At 40.7% G+C, this 22,595-nt stretch overlaps 1 protein-coding gene across 1 annotated transcript in view; it reads right to left on the reverse strand.

Annotated features, from left to right (window-relative positions):
* Window positions 1-22,595, reverse strand: part of GREB1L (GREB1 like retinoic acid receptor coactivator) — a 301,032-nt gene that overhangs the window by 46,617 nt on the left and 231,820 nt on the right. Inside the window, exons 16-17 of the mRNA XM_026456017.1 lie at window positions 6,701-6,881; window positions 2,649-2,841 (exon numbers count right to left, since the gene is read on the reverse strand). Coding sequence (XP_026311802.1) covers window positions 2,649-2,841; window positions 6,701-6,881 — 374 coding nt within the window. The remainder of the gene's footprint in view (window positions 1-2,648; window positions 2,842-6,700; window positions 6,882-22,595) is intronic.

The raw sequence follows: 22,595 nt of genomic DNA on the forward strand, positions 1-22,595 counted from the left end.
ACACTTTGGGAGGTCAAGATGGGAGAACTGCTTGAGGCCAAGAGTTTGAGACCAGCCTGGACAATAAGTGAGACACTGTCTCTACAGAATATTTTTAAATTAGCCAGGCATGGTGGTATCTGCATGTAGCTCTGCTACTTGGGAGGGTGAGGTGGGAGGATTGTTTGAGCCCAGGAGTTTGAGGCTGCAGTGAGTCATGATTGTACCACTGCATTCCAGCAGGGGTGTCAGACCCCGACTCAAAAATAAATAAATAAATAACTGTAATACCATTATTAAACCTTAAAAATTAATCATTTCCTTAAAATGATTTTTTTTTTTTTTTGGGGTACAGGGTCTTGCTCTGTCTCCCAAGCTGGAGTGTAGTGACACAATCTCAGCTCACTGCAGCCTCAACCTCCTGGGTTCAAAAAGTCTTCCCAACTCCACCTCCCGAGTAGCTGGGACTACAGATGCACGTCTGGCTAACTTTTGTACTTCTTGTAGAGATGGGGTCTCACCATGTTGCCCTGGCTGGTCTTGAACTCCTAGGCTCAAGCGATCCATCCGCCTCGGCCTCCCAAAGTGCTGGGATTACAGGTGTGAGCCACTGTGCCCGGCTAAAATGACTTTTAAGGAAAATTATTTTAAACCTGTTTCTCTATTTCATGGTAAGAGAAAATAAAGGCAGAGGCTATTGGTCCTTCTTCCTATCACTGGGGTGTGATCCCTTTTGGAAAAGACTGAATTAGGACAGTTCTCTCTACACTCCAACAATATACTGAAATTTAATGTATAATAGGAGAACTATCTGGGGGATTAAAAAATTAATTATTCTTGGCTCACACCTGTAATCCCAGGACTTTGAGAGGCTTGTGGATCACCTGAGGTTGGGAGTTCAAGATCACCCTGGCCAACATGGTGAAACTTGGTCTCTACTAAAAAAACAAAAATTAGCCAGGCATGGTGGCGGGCACCTGTAATCCCAGCTACTCTGGAGGCTGAGGCAGGAGAATTGCTCGAACCTGGGAGGCGGAGGTTGCAGTAAGCTGAGTTCGTACCACTGCACTCCAGCCTGGGTGACAGAGCGAAACTCCGCCTCAAAAAAATTAATTTAAAAAATAATTTTTATTTCCATTCATTCTCTCGGCAATCCCATTCTTTGTCAGAGCAACCCAGCAGCTACTTGGGTAGCCCATAGGCTCCCCTTGTAGTTTGGAGGCAAAGGAACTCTGGCAGCTCTGTTATCTCACCCCTACCTCGACTGCCCAATGAATGGCTGGAGCTGGCATGGAGAAGATACCAAGAAAGCAAAGCAAAAGCTCAAAGTAATCTCTAATGATAGTGAACACACTGAGTTAGTTCTCATAAGGCAGTGACTGCTGAAGACAAGAAGATTCAAGGACCTGAGCTTCCTGCTTGCAAGGAACAAACCAATGCTCGAAGACAAGAGCGCAAAGTCGGCGAAAACTTACCTTCTTCATGACACAATAAAATGCATCGGGTTGAAAAATAAATGTTAGTTTTATGTAAGACATTTTTGGTGTTTTTTACTTAACCATGTTTATTTAAAAATATCCAGTGTGTTCAGTATTTTTAAATGAAGGATCCATTGCTTAATGGCTAATTTTTATTATTTTTATGAAACTCATATTTCTTTTCTTTGATAGTATATTTAGCATACAGTTTGTAGGTCATACAAAATATTTTTCAATAGTAGAGATTGGAGTAAAAACTATAAATCCCTGGATATATCCAATGTTGAGATAGGTAGTCTCAACACATTCACTGCTACTATGGAGTTATTTAAAGTAACAGTGCCATCATCCCATTTCATACAGAAGACTGTGAAAACTGATTTAAAACAAAACCCAGTTGCTGGAGGAGCAAGAGAGTAATTAACAGTGATGCAGATCATCAGACTAAAACATGACAAAAAGGCCATCCAAGAGGACAATAAAATTTCCAGGTCTCAGGGTGAAATTAATCATATGAAGGCACAAAGGAAATCCAGGATATTGATCATGGCCTCAGATAACATCAACATTTTCTTTTTGAAAAATTATATAGGACAGATAATTTCGCATCTGCATGAAACCTAAGAAAAGAACCACCTAATCAGATTTATACAGGATAATATTCACTAGACTTTAGTCTTATAATAATTGTAAATATATGGAACTTTTGGAAGATACAGAATTACGTTAGATATTTATTTATTTATTTTTATTTATTTATTTTTGAGACAGAGTCTCATTCTGTCCTCCAGGCTGGAGTGTAATGGCACGATCTCGGCTCATGCAACCTCCACCTCCCGGGTTCAAGTGATTCTCCTGCCTCAGCCTCCCGAGTAGCTAGGACTACAGGCACCCACCAGCACACCTGGCTAATTTTTTGTATTTTCAGTAGAGACGGGTTTCACCATGTTAGCCAGGATGGTCTCGATCTCCTGACCTCGTGATCCACCCGCCTTAGCCTCCTGAAGTGCTGGAATTACAGGCATGAGCCACCACGCCCGGCCGGATTTTTGAAGTCTTACATAAAGCATTATATTAGATTTTGAATTCTTATGAATATGATCTTAAGCCGTGACATATTTTGTTACAAGGTCCTACCCTCTGGGGAACTAAGAACATGACAGGGTATCAGACAGCAGGCAAGAGACTCACCCCGGTATCCAGTTGTATCCAGTGAACCTCATTGCTAGAGCTAATGCGGGACTGTTGGGTCTGCAGAGTGTATGGGAAGGAGCTGACCTGGAGCACCAGGAGGTTGAAAGCTTCCAGAACTTCTCTGCAATTAATGACCCTATCAGCTAGTCCATGACTGGGTTCGCCATGTGACAAAGAGCCTGAAATGACACTGTAGAAAAATTGAAAGTCATATTAATACCTCATTTAACCAAGTAGATACAGAATCAGACCCTAACAAGGAGATACTGTTTTAGTTTTTATTTTTCTATCTCTTTTCAATTGGGAGCAGAGTAGAAACAACCAAAATTTGACACGGAAGGGAAAAAATTTACATTCCCTCTTTTCAGACAGATTTCAGGAATATGTATTTTTTTTTCCTTTTCAGTTTATTCCCAATATACCTCAAAGTGCAAACTCAGTTATTTAGACCAGTGATATCTAAATCTGCAGTTGGGCCGGGCATGGTGGCTCACATCTGTAATCCCAGCACTTTGGGAGGCCAAGGCAGATAGACCACCTGAGGTCAGGAGTTCAAAACCAGCCTGGCCTACATGGTGAAACCCGTCTCTATTTAAAAAAAAAAAAAATACAAAAAAAATTAGCTGGGTGTGGTGGTGTGTGCCTGTAATCCTAGCTACTTGGGAGGCTAAGGCAGGAGAAATGCTTGAACCAGGAGGAGGAGGTTGCGGTGAGCAGAAATCACACCACTGCGCTCCAGCCTGGGCAACACAGGGTCCATGAGCCATTCCTGCTCATAGAAGACTACCAAGACCTGAACAGATGTGGGCAAAATTTCTTTTCCCGCTCTCTCTCTCCTTTCCTTCCTTTCTTTGAAATCTAACAAGTTCTACAAGATCTTATTTATACCTATGTATGGTTTATACACCTGGTTTATACCTAGGTTTCAGATTGTGGAGGATTATCCAACACTTTCTGGCTTCTGAATAAGAGCTTTTGCAATTCTGACATTTCCCTACCACAAACCAAAAACTTCCAGATTCTTAACCTCAGCATCTCCTGGAGAAAAGAAAATCTATCAATGCTTGATCATGCCTGAAATTTCTCTCCCCATTACATGGTGAGGACAAACCATGATATGTAATACATGATGACTATTTGCCATCCCCCACCCCTGCCGATTTGCCTTTTAATCCATAGGAGCAAAGATGTCCCCTACCAGATAATTACTATAATTTGATCTGGGAGCAAAAGTGGCTCCACATTTGACTCCTTCTTTTTTTTTTTTTTTTGAGATGGAGTCTCTCTCTGTCATCTAGGCTGGAGTGCAGTGGCATCATCTCTGCTCACTGCAACCTCTGCCTCCTGCGTTCAAGTGATTCTCCTGCTTCAGCCTCCCGAGTAGCTGAGATTACAGGCATGTGCCACCACGCCTGGCTAATTTTTTTGTATTTCTGGTAGAGACGGGGTTTCACCATGTTGGCCAGGCTGGTCTTGAACTCCTGACCTCAAGTAATCCACCTGCCTTGGCCTCTTAAGGTGCTGGGATTACAGGTGTGAGACACCACACCCTGCCAATTTCTCTTTCACTAATAACTTCATCCAGGCCAGGCACGGTGGCTCACACCTGTAATCCCAGCACTTTGGGAGGCCAAGGCGGGTGAATCACGAGGTCAGGAGTTCAAGACCAGCCTGGTCAAGATGGTGAAACCCCATCTCTACTAAAAATACAAAAATTAGCCAGATGTCTGGCGGGCACCTGTAATACCAGCTATTTGGGAGGCTGAGGCACAGAACTGCCTGAACCCAGGAGGCAGAGGTTGCAGTGAGCCGAGACTGCGCCACTGGACTCCAGCCTGGGTGACAGAGCGAGACTCTATCTCAATAATAATAATAATAATAATAATAATAATAATAATTTCATCCAGTAAATATGATACTCTCTTGTTTAAAATGGAGAACTGGGGAAGATTTCAGGTCATGAAAGTGCATCTCTACTGCTTTTAAACGCAAGAGGGAAAAGAGAAGGGCAAAGAAGAGCAGAAATAGTGGGAGAGGAAGGAAGAGAAGCAAGGCCAAATGCAAAAGTGCGTTGGAGCAGAGAGGGAAGCACATCACCCTTCCAGGAGCTCATTCATCCTAACTTCCTTATTGCTGTCCTTTCTCTGACAAAGCTGAGTTCTACCAAGCTCTTAAAACAAAATTTTTTCAGGAATCTTTAATTCATCCAGAGTGTAGTGATATGATTTGGCTCTGTTTCCCCACCCAAATCTCATCTTGTAGCTCCCATAATTCCCATGTGGTATGGGAGGGAGCCAGTGGGAGATGACTGAATTACGGGGACAGGTCTTTCCCACGCTGTTCTTGTGATAGCAAAAGTCTCACGAGATCTGATAGTATTTTAAGGGGGAGTTTCCCTGCATAAGCTGGCTGGAGAAATTTGCATAAGTAATGAGGAGCCGAATGTTAGTCCCCAAGACAATGGGGGAAAATGTCTCCAGGGCATGTTAGAGGTCTTCATGGCAGCCCCCCCCATCCACAGACCTAGAGGCCTGGGAGGGAAAAGTGGTTTTGTGGGCTGGGCCATGTGCTGTGTGCAGCCTAGGGACTTGGACCCCTGTGTCCCAGCTGCTCCAGCCATGACTAAAAGGGACCAATGTACAGCTTGGGCTGTTGCTTCAGAGGGTGGAAGCCCCAAGCCTTGGCAGTTTCCACATGGTGTTGAGCCTGTGGGTGCACAGAAGTCAAGAAATGAGGTTTGGGAACCTCTGCCTAGATTTCAGAAGATGTATCGAAATGCCTGGATGCCCAGGCAAAAGTTTGCTGCAGTGGCGGAGCCCTCATGGAGAACCTCTGCTAGGGCAGTGTGGAAGGGAAATGTGGGGTCAGATCCACCACACAGAGTTCCTACTGGGGCCTGTAGCCCCTTTGTTTTAGTCAATTTCTCCCATTTGGAATGGCTATATTTATCCAATGCCTGTACCCTCATTGTATCGAGGAAGAAACTAACTTGCTTTTGATTTTACAGGCTCATAGGCAGAAGGGACTTGCCTTGTCTCAGATGAGACTTTGGACTTTTGAGTTAATGCTGAAAAGAGTTGAGACTTTGGGGGACTGTTGGGAAGGCATAATTAGTTTTGAAATGTGAGGATATGAGATTTGGGAGGGGCCAGGGTTAGAAAGATATGGTTTGGCTCTGTATCTCCACCCAAATCTCATCTTGTAGCTCCCATAATTCCCACATGTTGTGGGAGGGACCCAGTAGGAGATGACTGAATTACGGGGGCGGGTCTTTCCCGTGCTGTTCTTGTGACAGTGAGTAAGTCTCATGAGATCTGATGATATTATCAGAGGTTTCTGGTTTTACATCTTCCTCATTCTCTCTTTGCCTGTTGCCATCCTTGTAAGATGTGACTTGCTCCTCCTTGCCTTATGCCATGATTGTGAGGCTTCCCCTGCTATGAGGAACTGTGAGTCCAATTAAACCTCTTTCTTTTGTAAATTTTCCCAGTCTCAGGTATGTCCTTATCAGCAGCATGAAAATGGACCAACATATGTAGTTAACATAAAACCAACGTGAAATCGATGAGAAAAGCTGAGGAAACAAGAAAAGGGTAGGAAAAGGTTATCAGTAAGAAGACGGCAAACGTTAGGGTCCCTGGGCTTTGGAATCACCTTTAACACATTTTCTTTTCTTTTCTTTTTTTTTTTTTGAGACAAAGTCTCACTCTGTCACCCAGACAGGAGTGCAGTGGTGTGATCTTGGCTCACTGCAACCTCCAGCGCCTGGGTTCAAACAATTCTCCTGCCTCAGCCTCCCAAGTAGCTGGGATTACAGGCATGTGCTACCAGGCCTGGCTGATTTTTGTATTTTTAGTAGCATGGGGTTTCACCATGTTGGCCAGGCTGGTCTCAAACTCCTGACCTCAAGTGATCCACCCACCTCGGCCTCCCAAAGTGTTGGGATTACAGGCGTGAGCCACCACACCTGGCCACATTTAACACATTTCATTAGGTAACAATTATTCCTGTAGAAGGGAGACTCCATTTGCTCACTCTGAACCAATCACCTCGTTAGTTCCACATGGGAGTTGTCATGAACTAGCACAAACAGTGTGTACGGGTTCTGTTTCACTCTCCTCATAAAAACTTCAAACTTGGTTTGAATCTCATTGTCTAGACGAACAACATATTTTTCTGCTCTCTGATGGGCTGTCCCATTTTCCTCCAGACCCAAGTCTACAAGGACACCTGCCAAGAAGAAAAAAATTAATCTTTTAACACACTTTTACACATACACACACACACAGGAGACAGACTTGAGTTCACTGTCTGCTGACACTGGGTACCAACTGTATGAAGATATTTACAGAGCAGATACTTTTTCCTTTTTATGTTCCCCATCACAGTATGAGGAGGAAATATCAGATATCCTTTTCTTCATAACACTGCCCATCACCTCCCACCCCTGACACAAATACAGGGAACATTCTGGTACATGAGATAAAAGCAGCTGAGTGTATGAGACCTTTCCTTCACTGAATTCTATTTGCACATAAAGTGCTGCTGCTAATGGCTTCAACAGGCCACCTGGAAAAAAATTAAGCTTTGGGCTACAGCTCTTGACCAAATTAATATAAGCCTTCTTTACCCTAAATTTAGCAACAAAACATATACGAGAAAAGAAAGAACCAATATATTAATGTTCAAAGATACCACGTTAGACTGTGAGCTTTTTGGTAGTGTTTTACTCATTTTTATACAGTGACCATCTTGCACAGTATTTACAGCACTGGCACACCTCAATGAATGTCAGATTTATGTACCAACTTAATAAACTGAACTGAATTAGTCATGATTGCTATATTCTCAATATGTTAGAAACTAAGAAACTTTAATACTGTATCATTGTCTCTGTCTATAATAAAATTACTTCTTTTTTTTTTTTTTTTTTTTTTTTTGAGATAGAGTCTCTCTCTGTCACCCAGGCTGGAGTGCAGTGGCGTGATCTCGGCTCACTGCAAGCTCCGCCTCCCAGGTTCACGTCATTCTCCTGCCTCAGCCTCCCCAGTAGCTGGATCTACAGGCGCCCACCACCAAGCCCAGCTAATTTTTTTGTATTTTTAGTAGAGACGGGGTTTCACCATGTTAGCCAGGATGGTCTTGATCTCCTGACCTTATGATCTGCCCACCTCGGCCTCCCAAAGTGCTGGGATTACAGGCGTGAGCCACTGCGCCCGGCCAATAAAATTACTTCTACACACATCTAAAGTAGTTCTAGGCACATAAAGCTGTTGTTGAGATAATTGATTAAAAGAGGAAATCTTCCTTTAAATAAAGAGACTTTTATGAATTACATTGACTTAATTTTATCTGTCTTTTCTTTTAATATAAATGCAGCTCAATGAAGAATTACATGTAATTAATTAGCATCTAGATGCTGTAATACTAACAGGCCTAAATGGTATAACAGAAAAAAAATGTTTTACCATATGAAAAGTTCTTTACACCAGAAAAGGTGGACAGAAAGGTAATTTTGCCTCCAAACACTGTTCATTAGGAGCCTTTACTCACTGATTGTTTTCAATTCTCACCCAAATGTAGTCAAATTTTGTTGTGAATATTTCCAAAAGCAATCAATCAAACATTTAATTTGGCAGACACTGTGATTTTTTTGAAAGTGGATTGTGGCCAGGTGTGGTGGCTTATGCCTGTAATCCTAGCACCTTGGGACGCTAAGATGGGTGGATCACTTGAGGCCAGGAGTTCCAGACCAGCCTGGGCAACATAGTGAGACCTCATCTCTATAAAAACTACAAAAATTAGCTGGGTGGGGTGGCACACGCCTGTAGTCCCAGCTACCCAGAAGGCTGAGGAGGAGAATCACTTCAACCCAGGAGGCCGAGGTTGTGGTGTGCCGAGATCACACCACTGCACTCCGGCCTGGGCAATAGAGTGAGACTCTGTTTCAAAAAAACAAAAAAAGAAACAAAAGAGAGGAAAAAACTCATTCAACATTCGATAGCTATTTATTGATCATCTATCTACTATACTGTGCTATGTGCCTAGCACAGTTACTGTGCTAGGTCTGGGGAAACAGAGGGGAACAGGAATAAGATCTAAATCTCATGGAGCTTATGATGGAGATGACAGAAAATTTTGATGAGTGTCACGATGGAGACAAGGTACTATGGGGTAGGTAGAGGAAGCCAGCAGAGGCATTAGAGAAAGGACCTACTTAATCTCTAAAGTGTCTGTTTCCTTATCTGTAAAATAGGGAGTGTAGTACCAGTTACAAATTATCTGTATTTCCAGTTTATCCTTAGGAAATAAGCAGCATGAGTTAAGGCATCCTAAAAAGAAACTATTATAAATAATTCATAAAGAGGATAAAATATATTGTATTGATAATTAAGAGTTTGCTACCTTTCAAAACAAATGAATTAAAGAGCAATTGTGGCTTTTTGGCTAAGATCAAGTGTAAAGATGACTGTATATCTTTGACAGGTCAATTGCATACATTCCCTTACTGGAAAAACAAAGTTGCAGAAATCTAAGAGGTTGTTTTCTTGACAATAACATGGTATATTAGTCCATAACTATGCAGGCTGCTGGCTCTGTCCTGAGCAGGCACATCAGAGCTACTTGATTGTTTTATTTCTAACTGGGTGTTTTTAGTAAATCATCCCTACTTTTAAATTGTCTTTTATTTTTAAGTTTGTTTTTTTTCCTCATAATGAAAGTGATAGATACTTATTTTGGAAAACCTGAACAGTATGGCGATACATTTAAAAAGAAAAACGTATCCATAATTATTTAATTCACTGCTTCCATTTTTGTGCTTTTTTTCCTGTTTTTTTTCTATGCATATTGTGCAGCCTGACTCACATTTTGTAATTGTATATCCTGAGATATATATGTGTGTGTGTGTATGTATGTGTGTGTGTATATATATACATTTGGCTTATAATTACAAAGTAAGAAACAAAACAAGTGAGAATAACACTATCATTGTTTACTATGTCTGTGTAGAAAACACAAAATAATCAATGGATGAATCAATAAGAATTTAGTTGATGAATTCAAAATCAGTTTACAAAGATCAGTTGCATTTCTGTACACAAGCAGTAGTTAGGAAGTGTACTCAAAAAAAAATTTACAGGACGTTAAAAAAATATTATGTATCGGCCAGGCGCAGTGGCTCACACCTATAATCCCAGCACTTTGGGAGGCAGAGGCAGATGGATCATGAGGTCAGGAGATCGAGACCATCCCGACTAACACGGTGAAACCCCGTCTCTACTAAAAATTACACACAAAAAATTAGCCGGGCGTGGTAGTGGGCGCCTGTAGTCCCAGCTACTCGGGAGGCTGAGGCAGGAGAATGGTGTGAACCCGGGAAGCAGAGCTTACAGTGAGCTGAGACTGTGCCACTGCACTCCAGCCTGGGCGACAGAGTGAGACTCCGTCTAAAAAAAAAAAAAAAAATATATATATATATATATATATCTACCTATATATATATTATGTATCTAGGAATAAATCTTACAAAAGGTATGTAAGACCTTTATGGAGAAAATGATGAAACTATTAATTATGTTTAAAATGACCTAAATAGAGCTACATCATAAAATAAAGTTAAAATTGAATTTTCCTCAAACTTATCTAGACATTCAAAGTAATTCCAATAAAAATTACCTTTTTTTCTTCTTTTTTTTTTTAATTTAGAGACAAGAGCCTTGTTCTGTCACCCATGCTGAGTATAGTAGTGTGATCACACCTCACTGTGGTCTTGAGCTACTGGGCTCAAGCTATCCTTCTGCCTTGGCGTCCTGAGTAGCTGGGCCTGCAGGCATGTGCCAGCATGCTTGGCTAAGTGTTTTGTTTTGTTTTTTTTTAAGAGATGGGGGACTCACTATGTTGCCCATGCTGGTCTCAAACTCCTGGCCTCAAGCAATCCTCCAGCGTTGGCCTCTCAAAGCACTGGCATTATAGGCATGATCCTGGCCCAACAGGTTTTTTTTTTTAAATTTTACTTGAAAAAATGTTTTTTAAAATGTATATGGCCAAGCAAAGAACCAAAAAGAGTCAAGATAATTCTGAAGTAGAAAACATGGGAGAGGTTTGTCTCACTGGAAATTAAGAATTTCTTTGTTAATAAGACAGTGGTTTGGGCACAGAGGTAGGAGTTAGTAATTGTGTAATTACCAGAAAAAAATCAAAGACGTGAAGATATTGTAAATAACGAGAACTAGGTTTCTTCCTGTCACAGAAAGAAGTTACAAATAACTCATATTTTTAAACACAGATCGGTAGATACAGAAATAAAGAGGTATATGTGTGTGTTCATGGGTTAATATACATACACCTGGTTTCCTAGCTCTGTCTGCTGAGCGGGCTTAGGTGCAATGACATCCTAGTAGCAATGGGCACACTTAACGCCCAAATTTTGATTTCTAAATACCATTCTTCAATACAAGGAATCAGGTTTCTTGAAAAAAAGGTTAATCCCAGTGTTGAGGCAGAAAAATAAAAGTAAACCTAGAATGTCTTATGGTTTCAGAAAGCAAGAAAACAGTATGTGAAAATGGATGATAATATGTTAAAAAAACAAAACAAAAACACAAGGGCCTGCCCGAAGGAGCCTCCAATGGCCAATGCTGGAAAATTTGAGCAAAATAATAATGATCATCAGTATAGTGTTGGAAATAACCCACAGAATAAAATAAAAATGACCTGTATTTATAAATACATAGATAAATGAGGAGGAACAGCTTTTCCTTACAGAATTTAATTAACGAACTCTTACTAGTAAACGTAGGGAAAAAACGACAGAAAATCATCACCTTGGAAATACCACAATACATTGCAGGCAAGATCCATTAATGGATGCAAAAATTAGTGGCTGAAAGTTTGATGAAAACAGGGTATTACCACTGCTCAAAATATTTCCACAAGATTTTAAATCAATTCCAAAGAAGAAACCAGTAACTTTACAATGCAGAAACTTGGCAGACATACCTTAATCAAGTGATCAAGGTTAACATCACCAATAATAAAACATCAACCTCATGTACTCCCTGACATGATGCAATCAGGACACAGTATCACTTTTATGGTTTTCTTGCCCAAAATTCGAAACCTCAATTAAATTGTGAGAAAACTCAAGCATTCCCTACACAAAACAATTGATTAGTTTTCACTTAAGGTCAGGAAAAGCTAGGAAAGACTGAAGAAAAGTCATAGATCGGAGGAGATGAAAAGGACATAACTGAATGCAATGTGTGAACCTGGATTGGAACCTGGAACAGGAAAACAACATGAAGAGAAAGACTGGGGAGATCTTCCATTAATAGTATCATTCTGGCATTGATTTCCTGCTCTGATAATTGTATTATAGTTAGGTAAGTTGTTAACTTTGAGAGAAATTGAGTGAAGGGTTTAGCGAACTCTATGATTTTTTAACAGCTTTAGTGATTGATATAAGCATGTGTTCACATATAATTTACCCATTTAGAGTGCATAATTCAATGGCTTTTAGTATATATTCATGGAGCTGGACAACAGTCACCACAATTTTAAAACATTTTCATCACCTCCTAAGGAAACTCCACATATTTAACCCCTCAATTATTCCCTCAACACCCCCAATCCCCAGGCAATCACAGTCTACTTCGTGTCTCTATAGACGGGCTTATTCTAGACATTTCATGTAAGTGGAATTGTACAAGATGCAATCTTGTGTGATTGGTTTCTTTCATTTGGAATAATGTTTTCAAGTTTCATCCACGTTGTAGCATGCATCAATACTTTCTTTCTCTTTATTGTTTATATTCCACTGTACGGATACACCACATTTTATTTATCCATTCATCACTTGGTGGATATCTGGGTTTTTCTGCTTTTGGGCTATTATGAATAATGTTGCAATGAACATTTGTATACAGGATTTTGCATGCACGTATATTTTCACTTCTCTCTCATTTCAGATTTTTTTTTTTTTTTTTTTTTTTTTGAGACAGTGTCTCGTTCTGTCACCTTGCTCTGTCGCCCAGGCTGGAGTGCAGTGGTGCAGTCTCAGCTCACTGCAAGCTCCACCTCTTGGGTTCACGCCATTCTCCTGTCTCAGCCTCCCAAGTAGTTGGGACTACAGGCACCCGCCACCATGCCTGGCTAATTTTTTTGTATTTTTAGTAGAAACGGGGTTTCACCATGTTAGCCAGGATGGTCTCGATCTCCTGACCTTGTGATCCACCCACCTTGTTCTCCCAAAGTGCTGGGATTACAGGTGTCAGCCACTGTGCCTGGCTCATTTAATATCTTGCAGTGGAATTGCTGGATCATAGAGTAACTCTATATTTAATCATCTGAGCAACCATTAGACTGTTTTCTAAAGTTGCTGTGCCATTTTAAATTCCTAACAGCAGTGTATGAGTTTCCAATTTCTCCACATATTCGACAATTGTTACTACCTCTCTTTCATGGGTCATCCTAGTGGGGTGTGTAGTAGTCTCTCACGGTGGTTTTGATTCGCATTTCTCCAATGACTAATGATGAGCATCTTTTCATGTGTTCATTGGCCATTCATGTATCTCCTTTGGAAAGATGCTTATTCAGATCCTTCATCCATATGTTAATTAAACAATTTGTCTTTATTATTGAGTTTTTTTAAAAATTATACTTTAAGTTCTAGGGTACATGTGCACAGCGTGCAGGTTTGTTACATATGTATACATGAGCCATATTGGTGTGCTGCACCCATTAACTCGTCATTTACATTAGGTGTATCTCCTAATGCTATCCCTCCCCCCGCCCCCCTCCCCACAATAGGACCCAGTGTGTGATGTTCCCCTTCCTGTGAGTTGTAACAGGTCTTTGAATATTGTAGATATAGTGCCGTACGAGATAAATGATTTCCAAATAGTTTCCCCCATTCTGTGGCTTGTCTTTTCACTTTCTTCATGATGTCCTTTGAAGTACAAATATTCTAAATTTTGAGGATTGTCCAGTTTATGTATAAAAGTTTAGGCTTTTGGTGTCATATGTAAGAAATAATTATTAGTATTCCAAGGTCACAAACATTTATACCCATTTTCTTCTAAGAATTTTGTAATTGTAGCTGCTACATTTAGGTCTTTGATCCATTTTGAGTTATTTTTTGTATGTGAGTTAGAGGTCAAACTTCATTCTTTTGCATGTGGATATTCAGTTGTCCCAGCATCATTCATTGAAAAGACTATTCTTTCTCTGTTAAACTGTCTTGGCACCCTTGTCAAAATTGAATTGAGGTTTATTTCTGGAATCTTAACACCATCTTGTTTATCTACATGTTTATCATTTTGTCATTGCCACACTGTCTTGAGTACGGTAGCTTATACAGTTTACTAGAGTTAAAATGGGGAAGTGAGAGTCCTCCAACTTTATTCTTCTTCAATAATGTTTTGGGTATTCTGGGTCCCTCAAATTTCCACATGAATTTTATAATCAGCTTGTAAGTTTCTGCAAAGAAGCCAGCTGGGATTTTGGTAGGGGATGTGCTAAATCTGTAGACCAATTTGGGGGAATATGGTCATCTTAAAAATATTAATATATCTTCAATTTTATAAATATAAATGTCTTTTCATTTATTTAGGTCTTCCTTAATTTCATTCAGCAATGCTTCATTATTTCAGAGGATAAGCTTTGCACTTCTTTTGTCAAATTCATTCCTATGTATTTTATTCTTTTTGATATTCTTGCAATTAAAATTTTCTTAATTTCATTTTCAGATCCCTTATACTCTTTTTGCAACTTTTTGTATGTCTAAAATTATTTTAAAATAAAAAAAATTTTAAGGAGGCATGAGCATACCAAATATTTACTGAAGCACATACATTGCAGGTGGGAGTGTAAATATAATCACTTTGGAAAAAATTTAGCATTCTTTGGTAAAATTTAAAATGTTCAGAACCTGTGCTTCAACAATTCTATTCCCAGAGAAGCTCTTATATGTGTACCAGCACTGTTTGAAGGAATCAAAAAACCAGAAACATTACAAGTGTACATCAGGAGTAGAATTGTGCTTTTTAAAAGATATGTGATGTATTTATATAGAAGAATACTAAAAATCAGTGAAGTGAATGAATTACAGCTACAAACAACAGCAGGAACAACTTCAGGGACATAACATTAAGCATAAAAAATAAATCACAGGAGAATACATAGAATGTAGTTCCACTTAGGTTTAAAGTATATGAAATTAAGCACATATTGTTTAAAAGTTAAGGCATTATGGTAAAACTATAAATAAAAGCGAGGGAATGATAAACACAAAATCCAGCGTAATGGTTACCTTTGAAAAGAGAGGGACATTAGCAGCAGGGAGATCCACCAGGAAGGAACAGTCTTCCGTGTTCCTTATTTTGGTGGGTAATGAGTGCTCATTCCATCGTGATTTTTAAAATATCCTTTACAAATGTGATCTATTCAATAATTAAAACTTCTTCAAAAGGGGGAATGTAAATTACCTATCCATATTTTAGAAACTATTTGAGGACAATAACTCTCTGGAATGCCATCTGACAGATACATCAACAATGAATAGCAACTAGTTTAACTTCACATTCTATTTTGACTACACAGAAATGGAAAGACTAGTGCCATAAATACCTGTATCCTCTTTAGTTAGATGAATCAGTTGTTAATATTTGCTACATTTGCTTTTTCTTTGTTACTTTTTATTGTTTTGTTTTTGCAAAATAATTTGGAAATAAGTAACGTATATCATAATACTTTACCCCTAAATCCTTCAATATGCTCTTCCTAAGAGCAAAGGCATTCTCCTATATAACCACAATATCATTATTACATTTATGAAACTGAACCAACATCAGTATAATATTCTTTAATACACAGCCCATATTCGAGTTTTAGTAATTGTCCCACAGCTGTGTTTTAATTTTTTATATTTTAAGTATCCAATTAAGAATTAAGCATGGGTTTTGGGGCTGGGGAAGAGTAGGTTTGTTAAAGGACACAAAATTTCAGTTAGACAGGAGGAAAAGTTCAGAGAATTGATTATACAACATGGTAATTATAGTTAATAATATTTTATACTTGAAAATTGCGAAGAGAGTAGATTTTAAATGTTCTTCACCACAAACAAATATTAAGTATGTGAGGTAATGGATATGTTCATTAGTTTGATTTCGCCATTCCATAATGTTTACTTAACACATCATGTTCCATATAAAAATATATATATAATCTTTGTCCATTAAAAAATAAATGAGTTAAGTATTATACTTGGTTGTCATGTCTCTTTATTTCTCCATGTTTAAAACAACCAAACAGCCTCCCTGACTTTTCTTTTATCTATTTTTCTTTTTAATCTTTCAAGACGTTATTTTTTAAAACTCAAGCTAATTGTTTTGTAAGATGCCAGACCATCCGGATCTGTCTGGAAGCTTCCCTGTGACCAGACTCAGATTAAACAGTTTTGGCAATTATACCTCATAGGTGACATTTTGTGTTTTGCACATAATGTCAGTTTGTCCCATAACTGGAGATGCCAAATTTTGATTACTTAGTTATGGCAGTGTCTACTGCCAGATCTCTCCATTGTAGAGAGACACCTTTCCCTCTCTGTTAGCTTTTAATCCATAGGATGATACTTTGAGACTTTGTGAATATTTGTTCCCTAATTACTTTTTTTTTTTTTGAGATGGAATCACTCTCTGTCCCCAGGCTGGAGTGCAGTGGCGTGATCTGGGCTCACTGCAACCTCCGCCTCCTGGGTTCAAGTGATTCTCCTGCCTCAGCCTCCCGAGTAGCTGGGATTACAGGCATGCACCACCATGCCCGGTTAATTTTTGTATTTTTAGTAGAGATGGGGTTTCACCATATTGACCAGGACAGTCTCGATCTCTTGACCTCGTGATCCGCCCCCTTCGGCCTCCCAAAGTGCTGGGATTACAGGCATGAGCCACTGTGTCCGGCCCCCTAATGACATTTTATTCAATGGCTTTAGTATCCATCTTTGTCAGAATCAATAATTACATATTGGTACTACAAAGTGGGGATTTTCTAATTCCATCATGTTTCCTGCATTTATTAACTGGCACTCTTCTGTAGAGAAGGCATTCCCCTAACGTCTCACTTCTCCTGCTCCTTTTATTTTTCAGTATTGCTCTGGACTCATGGGTTTTAAAAAAATTTTCAATAGGTTGCAATCCATTGCTATCATTCCTTGGGATGCTCAAAATTTCCAAATTTAGCCATAAATCCCCTCAAGCAGACTGCTATGTCCTTTTGGCATGCTCCAATCAATCTTTGCACTTTCTCACTTTCTGGCACAACAAAATGTTCCAGAAATGTTTCCACCTCAGAGCTGGGACAGTGAGGAATGGTGTTAAGAAGCCCAAACCTAAATGCTCCATGTGCTCACAGATAGGAGTCTGAGACCAGCCTGAGCAACGTGGTGAGATCTCATCTCTAAAAAGCAGTTAGCCAGGTGTGGTGACACGTGCCTGTAGTCCCAAATACTTGGGAGGCTGAGGTGGGAGGATCATCTGAGCCTGTGAGTTCGAGGCTGGAATGAGGCATGATCATGCCACTGTACTCCAACCTGGGCAACAGAGTGAGACTCTTTCAGCGGACAGAAGTGTTTTTCTTTTTTCAAATTATGACTTCACCCTTTTATCGCCAATTTAAACCTAAAATGAATATTTCTTATTTTCCCATTTCACATTTGAAGTTCCCGTCTTTCATTTGAGAACCCTGGTTTTCAACATTAAACTGAAAGCACCGCCAGGCGCGGTGACTCATGCCTGTAATCCCAGCACTTTGGGAGGCTGAGGTGGGCGGATCATGAGGTCAGGAGATCGAGACCATCCTGGCTAACACGGTGAAACCCCGTCTCTACTAAAAATACAAAAAAATTAGCCGAGCATGGTGGCCGGCGCCTGTAGTCCCAGCTACTCAGGAGGCTGAGGCAGGAGAATGGCGTGAACCCGGGAGGCGGAGCTTGCAGTGAGCCGAGATCGCGCCACTGCACTCCAGCCTGGGCCACACAGTGAGACTCCATCTCATAAAAAAAAAAATTAAACTATTTACCTGTTTGCTCTCTCCTATGACATATACAAAATAGTTTTAAATTTATCAGTAATACTCCCAATAACAAACACTCTAATTAAAATTTAAGATTTCTTTCCAATCTTTTCAACCCCAAAGGATATGTCACATAAACAACATATAATAAGGAAACTGTTAAAAAATTACTTGAATTAATTCTTTTTGCTGTGTGGTTAATGTTGTCAATGTGATATGCAGTTAGGTTCCTTCATTTGTTTGTATTTTAAGTTTGCCTTTCCCCATTACTTTATTTTTGAATATATAAACAATTTTCAAGGCTCAAAAGTCAAAATTATAGTCATTCCATACCTATCTCTTCCAACCCATAGATAAACTTTTTCATTAGGCCACGCACTGTGGCTCACACCTGTAATCCCAGCACTTTGGGAGGCCAAGGTGTGTGGATCACCTTAGGTCAATGGTTCGAGACCAGCCTGGTCAACATGGCAAAACCCCGTCTCTACCAAAAAAACAATAATTAGCTGGGTGTGGTGGTGTGTACCTGCAATCCCAGCTACTCTGGAGGCTGAGGCAGGAGGATCACTTGAACCTGGGAGGCGGAGGTCACAGTGAGCCAAGATCGTACCACTGCACTCCAGCCTGGGTGACAGACCAAGACTCCACAAAACAAAAAGAACAAATAAACTTTTTCATTAGCTTCTGACTTAGCTTTCATGCTTTGTTTTGTTTTTCAAAAATAAGCAGAGGTAAGGAATCTGAAAATGTCAGAAGCACTGAGCAATGGCCAGTCTAAGAAAGGTCACTTTCATTCTGTTTCCTTACTAACTTAATTTATCACAGTTCTATAGAATTAAACAAGTTTATTTTCTAATGAATCATAAGCAAATTGTCACATCTTTCCAACTCCACAATAAAACGTGGGTATCAGCAGGGTGCACCTGTGGCACTGATGATGGTATTAAGAGATCCAGGGTTGTGTCTAAATACTATATCTCACTTTTGACATGAGTGGGAATGTAGGAGCACCAGTAACTCTTCTTCCTTCCTGACATTTTGTAACTCATTGAGTTCTAGAACAGAGCCAGTGGTGGCTGGGAGTCACCGTGTTCCCTATTAATCTAAACCTAAAGGTTTTAGATTAATAACCTTTTAGGGAACACATTAACTAATATCTCTTACTCTTGGCCAAAGTAGATTTCTGGAACATGGGTTTTAATGACTAAATTTGTTTTTGCCAGAGGGCTAGCAAACCTTAAATATTATTTCTGTGTTTGCCTTTCAAAATAGATTTGAACTTAAAATTCAACAAAATGTTGAATATTTGTTCAGCAAATATTCATGCATAGTAAAATATTCATTTTACTTTCTGGCTGAAGAGAAAGATCATTAATAAACACACAACTACAACACACAGTGCGTTGAATGACAAGGCTGAAGAACTGCAGGGTGTGCATGAGCACCACGCACACACACACACAGTGGGAGAAAAGCTGGGAAGGAGCGTGCCCTGGCAGCCAGAGGAACCAGAAGGAATCTAACAAAAGGAATGGAGGGAGGTCTCCAGTGTTGCCAAAAGCTCAAATAAGGACCAAAAAGGTCATTGGTGATACTGGCAAGGGTGCTGTGAGGGTGGAAGCCAGTTTGCCAGGCGTCAGGGAGTGACTGGGGGATGGAGGTGACAATGGACAGCCCTCTTGGTTTGGCACTTGGGAGGAGGAGGGGAGCTGGAGAGCCAGGTGGGATTAACAGAGTCTTGTTTTGTCTTTGAGAGAGGGGGGCAGGTTGACACTGATGGAATGAGATCCCAGAAAGAAAAAAGTTGAAGCAATGAGAGAGAAGAAAAGCAATAGTGTGAGGTCCCTCAAAGGTGGAAACTATCTGGGGTGAGGTGTGTGGGTCAGGTTGAAACAGAGCACGGCAGCTCCTCCACTGATCAGCAGGGAAGGGGAAAAGACAGGTGTATACACAGTTAGGTTTCTAGATTCCCAGGCAGGAAGTTGTTATTGTTGTTTTTTCTTTTTTTTTTTTTTTTTGAGACAGACCTAGGTTGGTGGAGTGCAGTGGTGCGATCTCAGTACACTGCAACCTCCAACTTCCAGGTTCAAGTGATTCTCGTGCCTCAGCCTCCCAAATAGCTGGGATTACAGGTACACACCCCCCCACACCCAGCTAATTTTTGAATTTTTAGTAGAGACAGGGTTTCACTATGTTGGCCCAGCTGGTCTCGAACTCCTGACCTCGGGTGATCCACCTGACTCGGCCTCCCAAACTGCTGGGATTATAGGCATGAGCCACCATGCCGGGCCTAGAGGCAAGTTTTTATCTGAAGTTTTTTTTTTCTTTGGGTGGGGTAGCATGGTCATTTGCTAAGAGAGAAGGATGAGGGATGAAGTCTGGGGTTTGAGGAGTGAAATGGAGTCCGTGATAGCCACTGTGGAGAATGAGAGAGAGAACCAACTAAGGAACCAAAAAAGGGCTGTGCGTGGTGGCTCATGCCTGTAATCCCAGCATTTTGGGAGGCTGAGGTGGGTGGATCATCTGAGGTCAGGAGCTCGAGACCAGCCTGGCCAACATGGTAAAACCCCATTTCCACTACAAATACAAAAATTAGGCCGGGAGTGGTGGCTCACACCTGTAATCCCAGCACTTTGGGAGGCCAAGGTGGGTGGGTCACCTGAGGTCAGGAGTTTGAGACCAGCCTGACCAACATGGTGAAACCACGTCTATACTAAACATACAAAAAAATTAGCCAGGCTTGGTGGTGCATGCCTGTAATCCCAGCTACTCGGGAGGCTGAGGCAGAAGAATCGTTTGAACCCAGGAGGCAGAGGTTGCAGTGAGCCAAGACTGTGCCATTGCACTCGAGCCTGGGCAACAAAAGCGAAACTCTGTCTCGAAAAAAAAAAAATTAGCTGGGAGTGGTAGCACATGCCTGTAATCCTAGCTACTCAGGAGGCTGAGGCAGGAGAATCGCTTGAACCCGGGAGGTAGAGTTTGCAGTAAGCCAAGATTGCGCCATTGTACTCCAGCCTAGGCCACAAGAGCAAAACTCAGTCTCAAAATAAAAAACAAACAACAAAAAAAAAACAAACAAGAATTTAGCATGGCATCAACTGGAAAGGTCGATTCTTTCCCACACAGTGAGAAGATGTTGAATATGCCGCAAAGGAGAGTGTGGCCTGAAATTGGGACCATCTGAATGGGTGATTCCAGGATTAGGCAGGGTCCAGGGTATGACGAGGGGGCACTGGCTGTGGCTATGGTGAAGCAGGGGGCAAATGTGCCTGAGGGTGAGAACGGAAGGTAGTGAGAGTTGGGTACTGGCTGGGCCATCCCTCGGACAGCAATGCATGTGCTGGGTTATGCTTGCAAAGAGCAATCTCTTGTGTTTTCTCTACCTCAGGACAGAGTAGTTTCCCAGTACATTCTTCCCGGGCACCTGTTCCCTGTGTCTTAGTCACTGAACAAAAAATACTATCTTTTTTTTTCTGTTGAAATGTTAAGTGACCAACAAGGGAGTATAAGGTCGGTGAGACCAAAAAAATATGTCTTTATTTTTTCATTAAAATTTTTTTTGTTATTTAAAAAAATAAGAAAATGTATTTTCTTCTTATTTTAATTGATATCTTACAGAAGAAAGCTCTGCCACAATAAAATCTGTTTTTAGAAACTGAGAATGCCGGCCACGCACAATGGCTCACTGCTGTAATCCCAGCACTTTGGGAGGCCGAGGTGGGTGGATCCCCTTGAGGTCAGGAGTTCAAGACCAGACTGGCCAACACGGTGAAACCCTGCCTCTACTAAAAGTACAAACATTAGCTGGGTGTGGTGGCGGGCGCCTGTAATCCTAGTTACTTGGAAGGCTGAGGCAGGAGAATCCCTTGAACCCAAAAGGCAGAGGTTGCAGTGAGCCGAGATTGTGCCACTGCCCCAGGCAACAAGAGCGAAACTCCGTCTCAAAAAAAAAAAAAAAAAGAAAGAAAGAAGGGAAAAAGAAAGAAAGTGGGAATGCCTTCCTCCCTCTCTTCACTTCCCCTGCAATGTCTACTGCTTCCTTAAAACTGCCTTATGTCCATTTGAACAGAGTAATCTATATATCAGCAGATAAATACGTCTCTCTAGCTTTTTTATAATCATGCATGTGTTAAAGTGTCAGATTTGTGTCATTCCCCTGACAGGATAACACTTCCTTGCCTGGATACCTCCAGACCCGTTCCCATTCGCTGGGGCTCTCACCAACACCATTTTATAAGCAGGGAGGTGAAAAACGGGCAGTCACTTCCTGTACTTCTCCCTCCCACCTTGAACTGAAATGGGCTTGCATTTGGATGGCACCAGTACGCTAAGTATTATCATTCACAGAAGATGGGGTCCTCTGAATTAGAAGAATCATGCTACAACTTCAGAGTTCTAAAACAATGACACTAAAACAAAAGGATTTCCTATAGTATAAAAATGCTGCTTCTCCGCAGATCACTCCAGCAGTTACAAGCCAACATTAGGCAAACTTAAAAGATGTTAAACCCACTTCATTCATTTTTTTTAACCTTCAAATTCTTTCTATAATATTTTGTTTTGTTTTCCTTTTTCCTCCTCCCTCCCCTCTTTCCTTCATTTCTTCATCAGAATGTGAGGTGAGGTTTCAAATGCTTCACTTTAGTGCTGGGTCTGCAACAACGTGATGGTTTCTATTTTCATCCTTTTACTTCCAGCCATGCAGGCACTGCCAAGGATGTGCCCTTTCTGCAGACTCTGGCAGCTCTTCCCTGCCTGGGTGCTTTTCCTGGCAGGCTCTGCTGGAATGCTTTCTTTAGTAAAGGAGGCAAATGCAACCAGGACACAGAGACCTTGGACACTGTTTCTCCTTCTGCCCATCTCTTTCTCCTTCTAGCC

This window comes from Piliocolobus tephrosceles, chromosome 18 (genome assembly GCF_002776525.5).
Source record: "Piliocolobus tephrosceles isolate RC106 chromosome 18, ASM277652v3, whole genome shotgun sequence".
Lineage (NCBI taxonomy): Eukaryota > Metazoa > Chordata > Mammalia > Primates > Cercopithecidae > Piliocolobus > Piliocolobus tephrosceles.